At 40.0% G+C, this 13,007-nt stretch overlaps 1 protein-coding gene across 1 annotated transcript; it reads right to left on the bottom strand.

The window, feature by feature from the left end:
* Positions 1-500: 500 nt before the first annotated feature.
* etf1a (eukaryotic translation termination factor 1a) lies at positions 501-12,734 on the bottom strand. The gene is made up of 11 exons (XM_046860003.1): positions 12,556-12,734; positions 11,991-12,109; positions 8,586-8,761; positions 7,743-7,882; positions 6,306-6,444; positions 5,967-6,157; positions 3,884-4,013; positions 3,620-3,793; positions 2,981-3,045; positions 2,591-2,738; positions 501-834 (listed from the first exon to the last, which is right to left on the bottom strand). The coding sequence occupies exons 2-11, from the start codon at positions 12,074-12,076 to the stop codon at positions 752-754; spliced, it is 1,332 nt and encodes a 443-aa protein (XP_046715959.1). The 5' UTR covers positions 12,077-12,109; positions 12,556-12,734; the 3' UTR covers positions 501-751.
* Positions 12,735-13,007: the final 273 nt, after the last annotated feature.

The following is a 13,007-nucleotide window of genomic DNA, read 5'->3' on the forward strand; positions in this document are numbered from 1 at the left end:
CTTAAAAAAACAGAAAAAAGCACTGTAAAAGCCTTACAAAGATTGACAAAAGTATTTTATATGTTGATAACCAATGCCATCATCCTTTTCTCTCAAAGAAAATAAAAAAACAAACAAACAAACAAACCAGGTCACATGTATGGATATTGGATTTTAAGCATTTCAAATTTAATACTCCCCTCCCGCTCTACAGAAACCCAGGTAAAAAAAATCCCACACTGTCATAAAACACAGCAGCAGCAAATGCCAGTAATAATAATAATAATAAAAAAAAAAAAAAAAAAAGAAATGCAAAAAGGACCCACAGAGGTACGGATAGGTTGCTGGGGTAGTAAAAAAAAATAAGAGGGAGGGCAAGGGATATAAAGAAAAATATATATTTCTTTATAAGAGGAGTGAGTCCAGACATGGTTCTTTGTTGGGCTAAGTGGAGATAAATCATGGGCACGTGCTGTCAGTTCTTGAATTCAAAAGGAAAGAATAAACAAAATGAGGCAAAGTTTTATCCAATCAGATCGCTCTAAGGCAGGAGCAGATTTATTATTCATGGAGGGCGCTGTCCTTCATTTGATTGACAGACAGTGAATTCCTCTTCAGCCTCTGTAACTGCCTGTGTGTGTTTGTTTTGTGTGTGTTTGTGGTTAATTAGGGTCCACACACTCGGTTGCTGCAAAAGAAAGATTTCTTTCTGGATTTTTTTTTCCTCCATTTCATTCTTTTCATTTTGCTTCATGTTTCAGTCTCAGACTACCTAGTAGTCATCCAAATCGAAAAACTCGTCGTCTTCTCCCTGGTATTCCATCCCTTGGAAATCCACTCTGTACCGCAAAATACCTGAGAAAAACAAGAGAGACGCAGTGAACGAAAGAGAAAACTTGCATTTATTGGTCATTCTTTTCAATTATTCTTGATTAATGAGATTTCGAAATGCATTCAGTTCAGTGTAGCAATTGTGCTTCGGTTTTTCACGAACACACGAGCAAGCAATCACTGATCCCCAAGGTGTTTTTTTTAATTTAATATTGATGCTTGACAGTTTATCAGAAAGTTTCTGTATGATTTATCTCAGGGGTGTCAAACTTATTCACAGTGGGCAAAAAATTAAAACTGGGACGAAATCACGGGCCAAATTCAATATTTATTGAAAAATTTACTGCAATTGTGCATGTTTTCCGTCTCTCCAAATGTGTAATGTTGAACATTTTCATATGGAAACAAACTTTGGTTGTTCCAGATTCAATGTTTATGCAAAAATAAAGTTTAATATTATAAACACATCAGAACCTTTTTAATGTAAACCTTTTTTCCCCACAGGGCAACAACAAAACAGCCAAAAATAATTTCCTTCAATTAAAAAACAAGTAATCTTTCAACTATAACCAGTCCATGCCTTGGAGTAGAAAAAGTGCATAAGGACAACATTCATTCAAGCTCAGTTTGCTACACTCTGATTTACTCTGATGCACATTGGTTCAAGCCAATGTGTATCAATGTCTGAGTTTAGGCTCTGGGCTGAGGAAATCCTCAGGATAGAGTGAAGATGTTCATCAGTGAGACTCCTGAGTGGTGTTTTGTTCATCTTCATCAAAGAGAACAGTTACACACACAGATATGTGCTGGTGTTCATAAAGAGGATTTGAGCAGCTTGGGCATGGAGTTGGAGCAGTGTGTTGGGGAGGAAACATGGAAACTGTGCAGCACACACAGAGTCGTACTTTGACTTGAGCGTGTTTTTACACTGGAGTTCAATCAGCTCCATTTGAAGGTTTAGCGCCGAGTACACAGTTTTTCAGCGGTCTCGACTGACGCGCCAACGCACTAACAAAGCATTCTGGGATTTGTAGTATTAGCGGTGTATGCGCTATATACTATACAATACACATTTGATCATATCTAATACACATTTGATATGATCTCGAGTTTGACACCCCTGATCTATCAAGTCAAGTTTATTTATATAGCGCTTTTCACAACAGACATTGTCTCAAAGCAGCTTCTATCTTGATCTATCTGGTCAACACTAGTGTGGAAACTTAAATTGCAAATTATTTTTTTCATTCATTTTAATTAGTAGCTGGCCATCATGTCAACAGATTTACCACAAAAAAAAGAATATATATATATATATATATATATTGACGGCAACACAAGTACATGTCTTTGTTTTAAAACAAATAGACCAGCTGAAAGCCTAAACAACCACCACCGAAAAAGTAGACATGCCTTCTGCCTAATTTAAATATTTGTATATCCAAGCTGATATTTGGTTACATCCACCTGGGGGCGGAAAAGAATGTTTAATGCTGTGAATGGAAGAGCTCTGACATTAAGCTACATTCTCAATTCAAGTTAGAACCGTCACCACAAAGATATAAGGATATAAAATACCTGCACAGTGATTTTACCATTTAAATACAGATGCTGCAAATGGTTACCCATGTATTTGGATGTACATTTCTACTCAAATCTGGCCACTGTTAGGACCTTCAACAAGACACTTAACCTTCAGCCACACACTTATGCAACATGTTAAAGAAATCTAAATTCAATGATTTTAGAAAAGTAGAAATGCACAGGTCTGTGCGCCCACCTCCGATTCCTCCAAATCCCTTCACGAACTGCGAACCCTCTTGACTTTTGTCTGTGACTATCTCCAGCGTGGCTCCAAACTTCTTATAGTTATTAGCAAACCACTCCAGCAGCGGCATACACTCGATCAGCTCGTGCTCCTGCCCCGTCTGATGAACGCAAAAAATTCATGTGGACAAAGTTTGACTTTTGACAATCGCTGTAACAGAAATGAGTTCAAATTCTACGCATTAAAAAGCACAGTTCGCCTTTTCCACAAGGACACCGAGACTTATTTGGTAGGAACTTGTGAAAACGGGTGAATGTCGCAAAACGAAACGTGACCTTTTACACAGGCCTTTTCAACTCATGAATAAATGCACATGGAGACACACACAACACACACACACACCTCCTTGTCTGTGAAGTGCGACTTGTCCTTCTCTTGCTCAGGTGTCAAATAAATGGTCTTCTCATCTGAAACAAACCAAGAGTAAAATTACTCTTTTGTAATTTTTTTTTTAAATATGATTTTGCCGTGTTTTTAAATCTAAAATTGTAAACAAACATTACCCAAATACCTATAATCAGAATTAACCATCCGGAAGTTGTGAACCATTTAACAACACGCAAAACATACACCTCCCACTTAACTAGCTCAGCTTATCCAAGTCTGACTAAAGAGTTCAACAACTAATGTACAGTAAGGATACAAAATCTCCTTTCAAAGGCTAAAGGTCAACTGAGCCAGGGTTAAGAAAGCAAGTAAAACACAATGTGCGTGCGCACACACACCTGACAGCTGGCTGATGCAGCTCCAAAAAAGACTTGATCTTCTGCCCTTGACTTCTTTCTACTCACTGTAAACATGTATCCCACCTCTGTAGCCAAGCTTGTGTACACTCATACAGCATATGTATCTAATGAATACAGGCCTGTGGAGTAATGAAAGTGTCTACTTGTGTGTGGACAACAGGGTTTGTGTGTGTCACTGCTGTTTTCCGTTTGTTGTCCCCACAAAATGATCATGGTATAGGGTGTGTGTGTGTACCGTTTTCTGCTCCGTTGACCTCAGCCCCATGTACTCGTAGAATGTATCTCATGGTGTCCAGATTCTCGTAAACAATGAGGATCTCCACTGCTCCCATCTCCAGGGCCTTCAGCGTGTCTTCGACACCAAAACAGTACTTCCCCGTGTCCTGGCTGATTTCATCAAAATAGCGACCTGAGAGACAGAGGGCATAACAATTATATTTGTGCAAATTTGCATTATTTACCAACACAGTCTGTTTTTTTGATTAATCACAGTGTGTACCTATTAGCTTCTTCTCCTGGATGAATTTGACGTTGGAGAGGACCTCGGCCGATAGTTCGATGGCCTGATTAAAACCATTCTCGCCGCCGTAAGAGATGTCTACCAGCTTAAGCACCTTTGCCTGTAACCTCTGCAATCAAACAAGGGGACAGACATCAGTGAGTTCCTGTGCGTTGCTACAAAGCCTAATATTGCCATACATTAAAAAATGAAAGGAAAGGAACAGCTACCAGGGTAATCTTGCATATCAATAATCATCATTGTGAGAAAATGCGAGTTTACATTTCCAATTTAATTATTTTTCATTATTTCCACTGACAACTCATTAAGAGCCCTTTATTTCCACTTAAACAGAAACACTCACTTAAATCCCTCGCCTGGACTCTCACCTTCTCATCAGTATACCCCGCTCAAACGGATCAGGTAACAAAGCTTCAACCTTTATGCTAATACCCTGGATATCAGCACTGTGCTGATCAACACGCAGATGACTCACTAGCCAACATGCCTAATTCAATGCAACCATAACTTTTGATGTCTCCAAGACTTCCATAGTGATTTTCTTATTATATCATTCACATTACTAGAAAATGGTGAATGAAAGTGCACTTGCCCTTTAAGTAGCGAACAGCAAAAAATTCGACTAAAAAGAAAGCAATTAATTGTAACTAGAAGAGTCAGGTACAGAAGGCAAAAGATTATGCTGCATGGGAACAGGTAAAGCTGTTTTTCTGCCGTTATCTCTAGGCAATGCGGATTCCAGACAGTAATTTGGGAGAAAGAGAAATTAAAGCTAAAATAAATAAAAAAAATTTATGTTAAAGTCAATATCATGTTTTGTACATAAATAACACTATGTTGAGAGTAGTTAAGCTGAGGCAGAGTTCCCAGAACAATGAAGTACCTCTTACAAAGGCCCAATGACATTACAAGAGAATAAAAAAAATGAAAATTGCATTGATGCTATACCTGGACTTGTTAGAGTCCAAGTCTAAAGAAAAAGATTGTTTCACATGAGCTGATATATTCAGGTCTTTTTATATGAATGGTCAGAAACGTGAAATATCAGCCGGCATTAAAAAGGACAGCTACAGGACAGCTGAGTTCATCAAGATAAATTGTATTGAGACTTTGTTTAAAAAGGTCGGCGTGGACGAGACTACATTACAGCACAAATGATTTATTGATTCGATACTGTGTAAAGAATTACAGGCCACGTGTCTGGGAGCAGTAATATTAGAACGGAATGGGAACGTCTTTTCATACCGCGTTCACGTACAAACCAGCAAATTAATCGGATCTAAGCTATAAACTCCTCGTAGGGTTCTGGATAAGTGAAATCTGAGAGTATAATATAGATAGGAATCAAAACCAAAGGTAAAATCTTTTTAATTCAAGCTAACCCCAACTGAAGACAAAATAAGAGTCATGATTGTTACTGTCCTACATTTCTTACAATGGCACACTATATGCTCTTGCCAGTGATACAGGCCAAGACGACATGCTGCCAATTCAGAGTGAGTGAATTGAGAAGAGTGCAGAATTGGTGTAATTACTGCAAAGATTTTGAACAGAAAAACAACGAAAACTGAAACTTGTTTCCAATTTTTGCATTTTACAGAACATTAAAAACAAGAATAAACCAAAACAGAACGCAACCGTACTCCCATTATTAGACTGTGTATTTAATTGTCAACCAAACTTTAAAGGTGAATGGAAAAAAGCCATTCAAGGCAATAAAAGCGATTGTCAATGTGGGAAGATAGAAGCTAAAAAGACAAAAAAAAAAAAAAACAAATAATATATTTCTATATCTATATCTATCTATATACACATACACACAAACATGACAGCTGACAATAAAAATCAGTCAGAATGGTGTGCAAAGAATTTCTAAATTTGACTACTTCTGAAAATATTTCAGTTCCTTTGTGCCAAAACCCTGTGCTAAATGCTTTTGTAGGCAAAAGTGCTTATTGCCTGGGCTATAAATACTAACAAAAAGTAAACAAAAAAAAGACCAGGATTGTGCATAGAATTAAACAAAAACAAACAAAAAAAAAAAAAAAAAAATCACTCATACCGGGTCAAACATGTCAGACTGGCTGAGTTCAGTCTTGAAGTCTGCTGAACCAGCCAACACTAAGCCTGCTACGTTGACTTTATCATTCGACACGAAGAGCTGCACCGCCGTCTCAGCCACCTTACGCACATAGTTATGTCTCTTCTCCATTCTCAACCGTGCAAAACGCAGTGCAGACTGTCCTCCACGACCTGAGAGTTTGAGAGAGAACGGTTTAACTGATCAAGTATTCAAGTTCCAACAGGGCAGATGAGACACACTGCGGTAAGAAGACACTGCTTTCAAGCTAATTACCATTCAAAGCTACTGGATATGTGTGCGCACAAGTGTGCTGCGTACCGTGTTTTTTGGGAAGGTCCACTGTGAATTTGTGCAGCACTTCTCTGGTGTTGCCCTGTAAGGTCCCGAATAGCGCGCCGCTACCGTCGATCACGATAAATCCAAACTTGCTGTCGTCAGACAACAACGCTGTCAGAGCCTATGAACGGAAGAAGAGAGGAAGAACTTGTCAAACTCAAACAAATGGTTTATAGTGCCATAACTTATCCACATACACAAAGGCCAGAGATAAGAGCACTGACAAATCTGTACATGACTGGTATACAATCTAATCAGTCTCACACACTACAGCACTCTTACCATATGTTCACAGTAGCAAGAGAAGACTAAAATAAATAAATAAATAAATAAATATAAATATATATATATATATATATATATTTTAGAGTACGTCAACAAAACATTTTCAAATTAGATTTTCTTAATTCTATAGTCTAATTGTAAATAATGGGGAACAAATAAATCCGAAAGCCTGGCTCCAAAAATTCCTCGGGCCTTAGTGTGGCATGTGTGGTTGTAAGAAGTTCCCATTTAATGCATATTGCGAGAAAAAAAACAAAAAAACAACGCACATCTGTTCAGGCCATTTTTTCTACAGCAGACAGGGGGAAAACTTGCCTGTTGACACGACATGTAGGCATGTGATCTCTTTCATATATGCAAACATTATGAAAATATGAACAGTGATTGCCCCACCAGACAGTCTTAATTTAATCCTTGTGCTTTTTTCTCTTTTTTTTTAGCATCACAGTAAACTGAATTAAATCATCTACTCTGTTGGATTCTAACAAGTTGGTGAAATCCCATCAAGTTCTGTGTACTATAGCGCAAGTACAAGCGTTTATAAAAAGATAATGTAGATAACTGTATGAAAAACGGAGATAAAACTATTGCGGATTTTAGTTTAGCTTTAGCTTATCATGGCTGAGAAAAGATGTATGGCTGGGCGGTACTACATGATATCAGTAGTCTGTTTGAACTATAAAGCAGGATAAACCACAGCCATCTTGTATAACATTGTTGACATTAGATACCATCAAATTCATAGCAAACAAATTACTTCTAATGTTGAGGCATTGTTTAAAGGCTTAGGGTTCCATTAACCTCTATACAGCACTATTCTGGTCATTGTGTAATTAGTCAGTTAGTGCGTGACATTTACGTTAGGAGTTCATCTATAATTTGCTCTAACGTTAACACCGGATCATTTTACTTCACAAGCAATTATGGGCAACACAAAACTAAGAGCTGGTAGGATATTAGAAACACAAAGTGCTGATCCTACCTGTTCCCATCCTACCGTTTGCTTTTAGTTAAGCTATTTACATGTGCAAACTCTTTTGGGCTCAGAAGTTTTGATCACACTGGTCTCTCACCCTCTCTTAACTATAAATGCTGGAATCATTAATCAGAACCTCGTGCTAGTGCGTTACTTACCTCAGTGTGAAATTTGTTATCACAGAGATAGAGCGAGGTATTGATGGGTTTGAAAGGCTCAAAGTCAATGTTGACTTTCTTCTCTTTGCCTTCTTCAGTCACGATGGTGCCACAGTAGACTACTAGGCCATTGGGGGGAACTGCATGAGATAAAAACAAGTCTTAAAAATCACACCACTAACAATCTTTTGCACTCTGCACACAGGATGCTTATATACAGGTGTGGAAATGTATAATGTAAAAATAAATAAATGGCATGACCACTGCTGAATAATACACGGCTCCACCATTTATACACTCCAAACAGCTCATACTGCCAGTGTTTTTGTTGTTGTTTTAACAAAATTCACAGGCCCAAGTCACTTACTGATGCAAAAGCACTTTTCACATCTTGAATCCTTTCCCATTTGGTGTATTGGCTTCCGTTTTTTCTTTTTTTTACTTTATTCTCGTATGATCGTTATCTAAAATGCAGCTACCCAGTTTCCAGCACTCATTGCAAAGAACAAAAACAGCGATGACTAACCCATATGTTAACCCTGCAAATACATAACTAGACTCAAGTTGAAAAACTGGTTTTTGAATAAGAAACTTTTACTTTAAAATGTACACATTAGCAGCCATACCTGTCTGCCCAAAAGAGAATACTCCACATCACAAATAATTCCTAACTTCTAATTACATTTCCAAAGATATTTCTACAGCACTTTTAACAATAGACAGTCACAAAGCCCTCCACAGTATCCTGCATGTCGCTGCACAACACAAGGCTGTACCTCAAATTGTTAAACTTTAGTATTGCAAGAGGAAGTGAAGCTGTGATAATGTAAAACAAATCCACACCTTTGTTGTACAGTTTGAGTCTCTGCTGTACAGAGGTGATCGCTCCCAGCACTGACAGTCTGTTGACTCTGCTCTTGATGTTGGAAGCGGTGCCAAACTCGTCAGCCAGCATCTTAGCGACTCTGGAGATCTGATCTTTGGGAGGGATGATCAGTGAAATCATACTGGTCCCATTACTGAGAGTGTGGGTGAGAGAGAGAGCGAGAAAGAGAGAGACTCAGTCAACACACTCAATACAAACACCCTAAGCCTGTAATGCCATATAATCCATTAAATATTGTTCTGTTGTCTAGTCTACTTATCATGCCCCAGCGAGTATTAACAGCCAGCGCAGTCTAAACTTTTTGTGCATTTGTACTTCACGTTGTTGTATTGTGTGTTGCACAAAGGTCCCGAAAAAACATGGCAAGAAATATTTTTTCATGTGTATAATGTATATATGTAGGGCCTGCAAGCTAAATGTGACTTGATTTGGTGGTCTTTTTACTATAAGTTTTACTGGAAAATACAGCAATAGTTAAGCAGATTATATAATCAATAGACAGGCACAACATTACCTTTTGGCTCACGGCCCCTCAATCAAGTTAGATTTTTAACCCTTCATACGAGTTTGGGCATTGTTTTAATGGCACACTGCTAACAAATCAACATAGCCTGCATCATGAAAGTACCTTCATGCATCAAACACTCCTACTTGGGTAACTGTAACTGAGAATGAAAATGAACATGGCGGATTTCTTATCCTCAGTAAACACAGACCACAACCTTGAACGGTTCAGTGCAGGTTGCAGTCAGTGTAGCCATAACAAGCAAAGACCTCCTCTTTACTAGAAACCAAAACACAAATGTTATTTCTAATCGCAGTGTTTCAGTTAAATGTTTTAGGAAGAGACTAAAGTTTTGCAATGTAGCATCTCACGGGTGAGGCACATTGACGCATGTCACTATGCCTAGTGATCAGGTGGCAGATAAACAGAAGCAACAGCAAACTGAACGTGTGTGAGTGCGTCTGATAACACGGCTATTTCAGGGAAGCAAGACAACTGCAAGCTGTGGACAATATAGCTACAACTGCAGGAGAGCTGATAAAATCTCTGATAGAAAAAAAACCAACAAGCTACACCAAACAGAAGAAAATACTTCAGATATAAACACTATAGTGCATCTTAAAACTAAATGGCATAAGCAGCAGTAATACAGGAGCTTTCAGGCTTTAGTTTTTAAAATGCCTTCATTGTTTGCAATGACATCCGTCAACTCACCTCCTCACCTGTTGCTTATTTGCCTTTAGAAACCCGAGCAGAACAAAATGAAGATATTTTACACTGCATGTGTTTTGGCGAATACCACACATTCTTCAAATACATGTCTTTGCTCTTTCCTTATGGGAACGGGCTCTTTTCATAAAGAAAACTATTATTAAAACTGATTTTTTAATTAAAAAATGTCAATAAACTGTAGCATGAAAAAGAAAAGCATGACAGTCATTCTGGGTGTCAATACATGACCTTTAGATTTTGTCTTTCCCAGGAAGAACAACATGAAACACATTTCCAGTATCTTATTCAATTTGAAACAAGATACCAATAAACAAGAAACTGTTTGAAAAGCTTGAATATTATTTCAAACCCAGTTCACAAAGCCTTCTATGGGTGACACTGCATTTATTTGGTTTACAGAAAGAAAGAAAAACATGATCAAGCTAAGTATTAATCCTTCTAATTACTACAAAGCCTCCTGGAATACATTTTGGGAAATTTTCAAGCACAGCCTTTTTTTTAATTTCCAGTTTAAACATTCACCGATATTTACTTCGGTGTTTTCCACTCAACCATCATCCCTCGCTCCACAGTTGCTTAAAAACAGTTTTTGTTTGCACCAGCAATCCACACAATTACTAAATCCCACAGGACAGAACCCACAAAAAACAGCACCCATCACAAAAATTAACACCACAAGCTCAAACACAAACGTTTCCACATATTTCATGTTTCAGGGCGGGGGCTCCTTTTATGCCAAAGACCATAATCCTGTAAATCTGAATATTTTTCCATAACGCCACTGACATTTTTAGACATCGGTTCAGCTTGTGCAAAAAAAGTCAAGTAGACGTTACTGGCGTTTCTCTCGTCAAACAGAGAATCTGTGCTACAATAAACACACGTATAATCAGTGAGGGGAGCTGCAACGATGCAAGCGTTACACAATAAACAAAGAAAAGGATGTACAATATGCAATACAGTATCACTACTTAGAACAAAAAAAATCTACAGTACTGCACAGTAGCACTGGTTGTGCAAACACGGTCAATAGTCCAGGCTAGCAGGAAAACGTGTCAAGTCACAAGTGCATGTGTATTTAGAAAAGCGAGCGTGTGTCAAAGCCCACATTATTCACGCAATTCCGAAAAAATACAGCGAAACACTCGTTTCGGTAAAAGTCCGAATGCTGGAGTGATCGTCTTCAGAGGGGACAGTAATCAGATCTGGGCCAGCACATGGACAGTTCTGAACAAACACCTATTCGGTCCTGTCCAGGGCTGTTTTTTCCTTTGCACCACAGTCCGGCTGTTTTTGAAGACCACCGTCCAGTGTTGCTTGCAGTCCAAGGAAACACACACACACATACAGGCTGTCCTTGAATGAAGGACTGAAGTGTGTGCTTAACCAGTAACTACCTGGCAAATGGGAAGGAAGTGGTGAAAGGCAGTGAAGCATATGCACCCTTTCTACATGGCATACTTCAACACAGTCTGCCACCATTATTCCACCAGCACATGAACACAGCTCACACAGAAACAACAGACCAACGATAGGCCCTGGACAAACCAGTGAGACAGAAACTACGTGACCCAGGCTGCCCAGTGGGGAAATGAGGGCTCGCGCGTGGGGTTATTCCGTGTTGGGCTCGTGGGCCGTTCAGTGGGACGCTGACAGGCTAATACCGGCTACAGCCGGTCAATTAGCTTAGCATAGCACAGCCAAATAAACACGAGTCAATAACAGCAGTCGCGTCGTCAGTGTAAGTCAATTCATTTCCACACATTGTTAGCTGTTAGCTAGTGACACTACCCTCATCCGCACTCTGACCTGTAGTACCACTTCCAGTCACCGCTGGCTAAACCGCTCATTCACTACTGCGTGTATTATACATACAAGGCGAATACGCTAAATGAAAATTAATTTAAAAAAGTTGAACCCAGCCCTGGGAACAACCTCAACCCCGTGTCAGTGCTCATTTGCCGGGTCTCGTGTCGCCACTGCTCCTCCCAAGGCCCGGGCTAATCAGCTAGCATTTGGCTGGTTAGTTAGCAACCCAGCACGCGATCTATCCGCCCGCACCGCTAAACAAAAAGTCCAATAGACACAGTGAGACATCCCTGGATTCAGTTTCTCCTGCACATACCCCCGAGCAGCCTCTAAACTCTTGATGAGCTTCTTAATTTTCCAGATTTCCACGTTTCTGTCGGCTGCGCTCGGATCGTCCGCCATCTTTCTTTCCCCGCTCTCTGGTCTCTTCAACACCTGGGGAAAAAGAGCCGAAAAAGACGCAGTGTTAAACCGGATGGTATATTTGCCTTGGAAACTTTTTTTGATCAGATCTATATTTGGCGTCAGCGCTGCAAAATAAACGCTCTGCTTGTGGTTTTCCAGCACCGCAGCATTAAAGCCAGTTCCCCGAGGCTCACCTGACGCAGCGCGCAGCACCGGGGTTCAGAGAAGAAAAAAACCCGAGGATTTTGCGTATCGGGTTTTGGTTCGTGTGGAGGAATCTCAAACAGCCATCAAGTACAAGTTAGACATGATCTGAGCGATGTTCAGTGTGGGAAAGTGCGCGGTGGTTCGAGGCCTCCGTCTCTTCCCACCCAAATACCCCGACTTTATCTCGTTGCCCATAGAAACGCGAGACCATTTCCACCCTTTTCCCTCTACACGCTCATATAATTCACATCGCCAACAAAGTCCTGTACCTGGATTGGTCTCCGCCGTCTCCTCTCTCACGCACACACACGCTCTCTCAAGTTCTCCCTCTCCCTCAGTCTCCGTCGGGTGTCGTGGCTAGCGGTATGACGTCGCCTTCTCCCTGCCGGTTCTGTCTCTCCTCACCGACGGCGCGTGGTACAAAGGCGACTCACATGGAGGAGGAGGGGTTTACACTACACTCTCTTCCACTTCCTGGTTACGCTTGTGACGTAATCATGGTTGCCCTCCACACCGTTCTGTCCTCCCTACCTAGGCGCACTAGAAGCAGTGTGTGCTATAGGCGATATCTAGAACACTTTCCCTATTGCAGACAGTGATTTGGTATTAATCCCCATCACTGCTCGCTATGATTTAGCAACATGGGATTGGTTCAACAATCGTGTCTGTTATAGTGAGAGCGGAAATATGAAAAACCCGAGCAAGTGTGCAGGAATGAACT

Source organism: Silurus meridionalis, chromosome 10, assembly GCF_014805685.1.
Source record: "Silurus meridionalis isolate SWU-2019-XX chromosome 10, ASM1480568v1, whole genome shotgun sequence".
Lineage (NCBI taxonomy): Eukaryota > Metazoa > Chordata > Actinopteri > Siluriformes > Siluridae > Silurus > Silurus meridionalis.

What these genes read in the sequence shown, in the direction of transcription:
- etf1a (XM_046860003.1), bottom strand. Translation starts at nt 12,076, where the DNA reads ATGGCGGACGATCCGAGCGCAGCCGACAGAAACGTGGAAATCTGGAAA. An exon ending in ATAACAAATTTCACACTGAG is followed by an intron (nt 6,445 to 7,742) that starts GTAAGTAACGCA and finishes TTCCGTTCATAG; the next exon opens with GCTCTGACAGCGTTGTTGTC. An exon ending in AGTCTGACATGTTTGACCCG is followed by an intron (nt 4,014 to 5,966) that starts GTATGAGTGATT and finishes GTTTGATTGCAG; the next exon opens with AGGTTACAGGCAAAGGTGCT.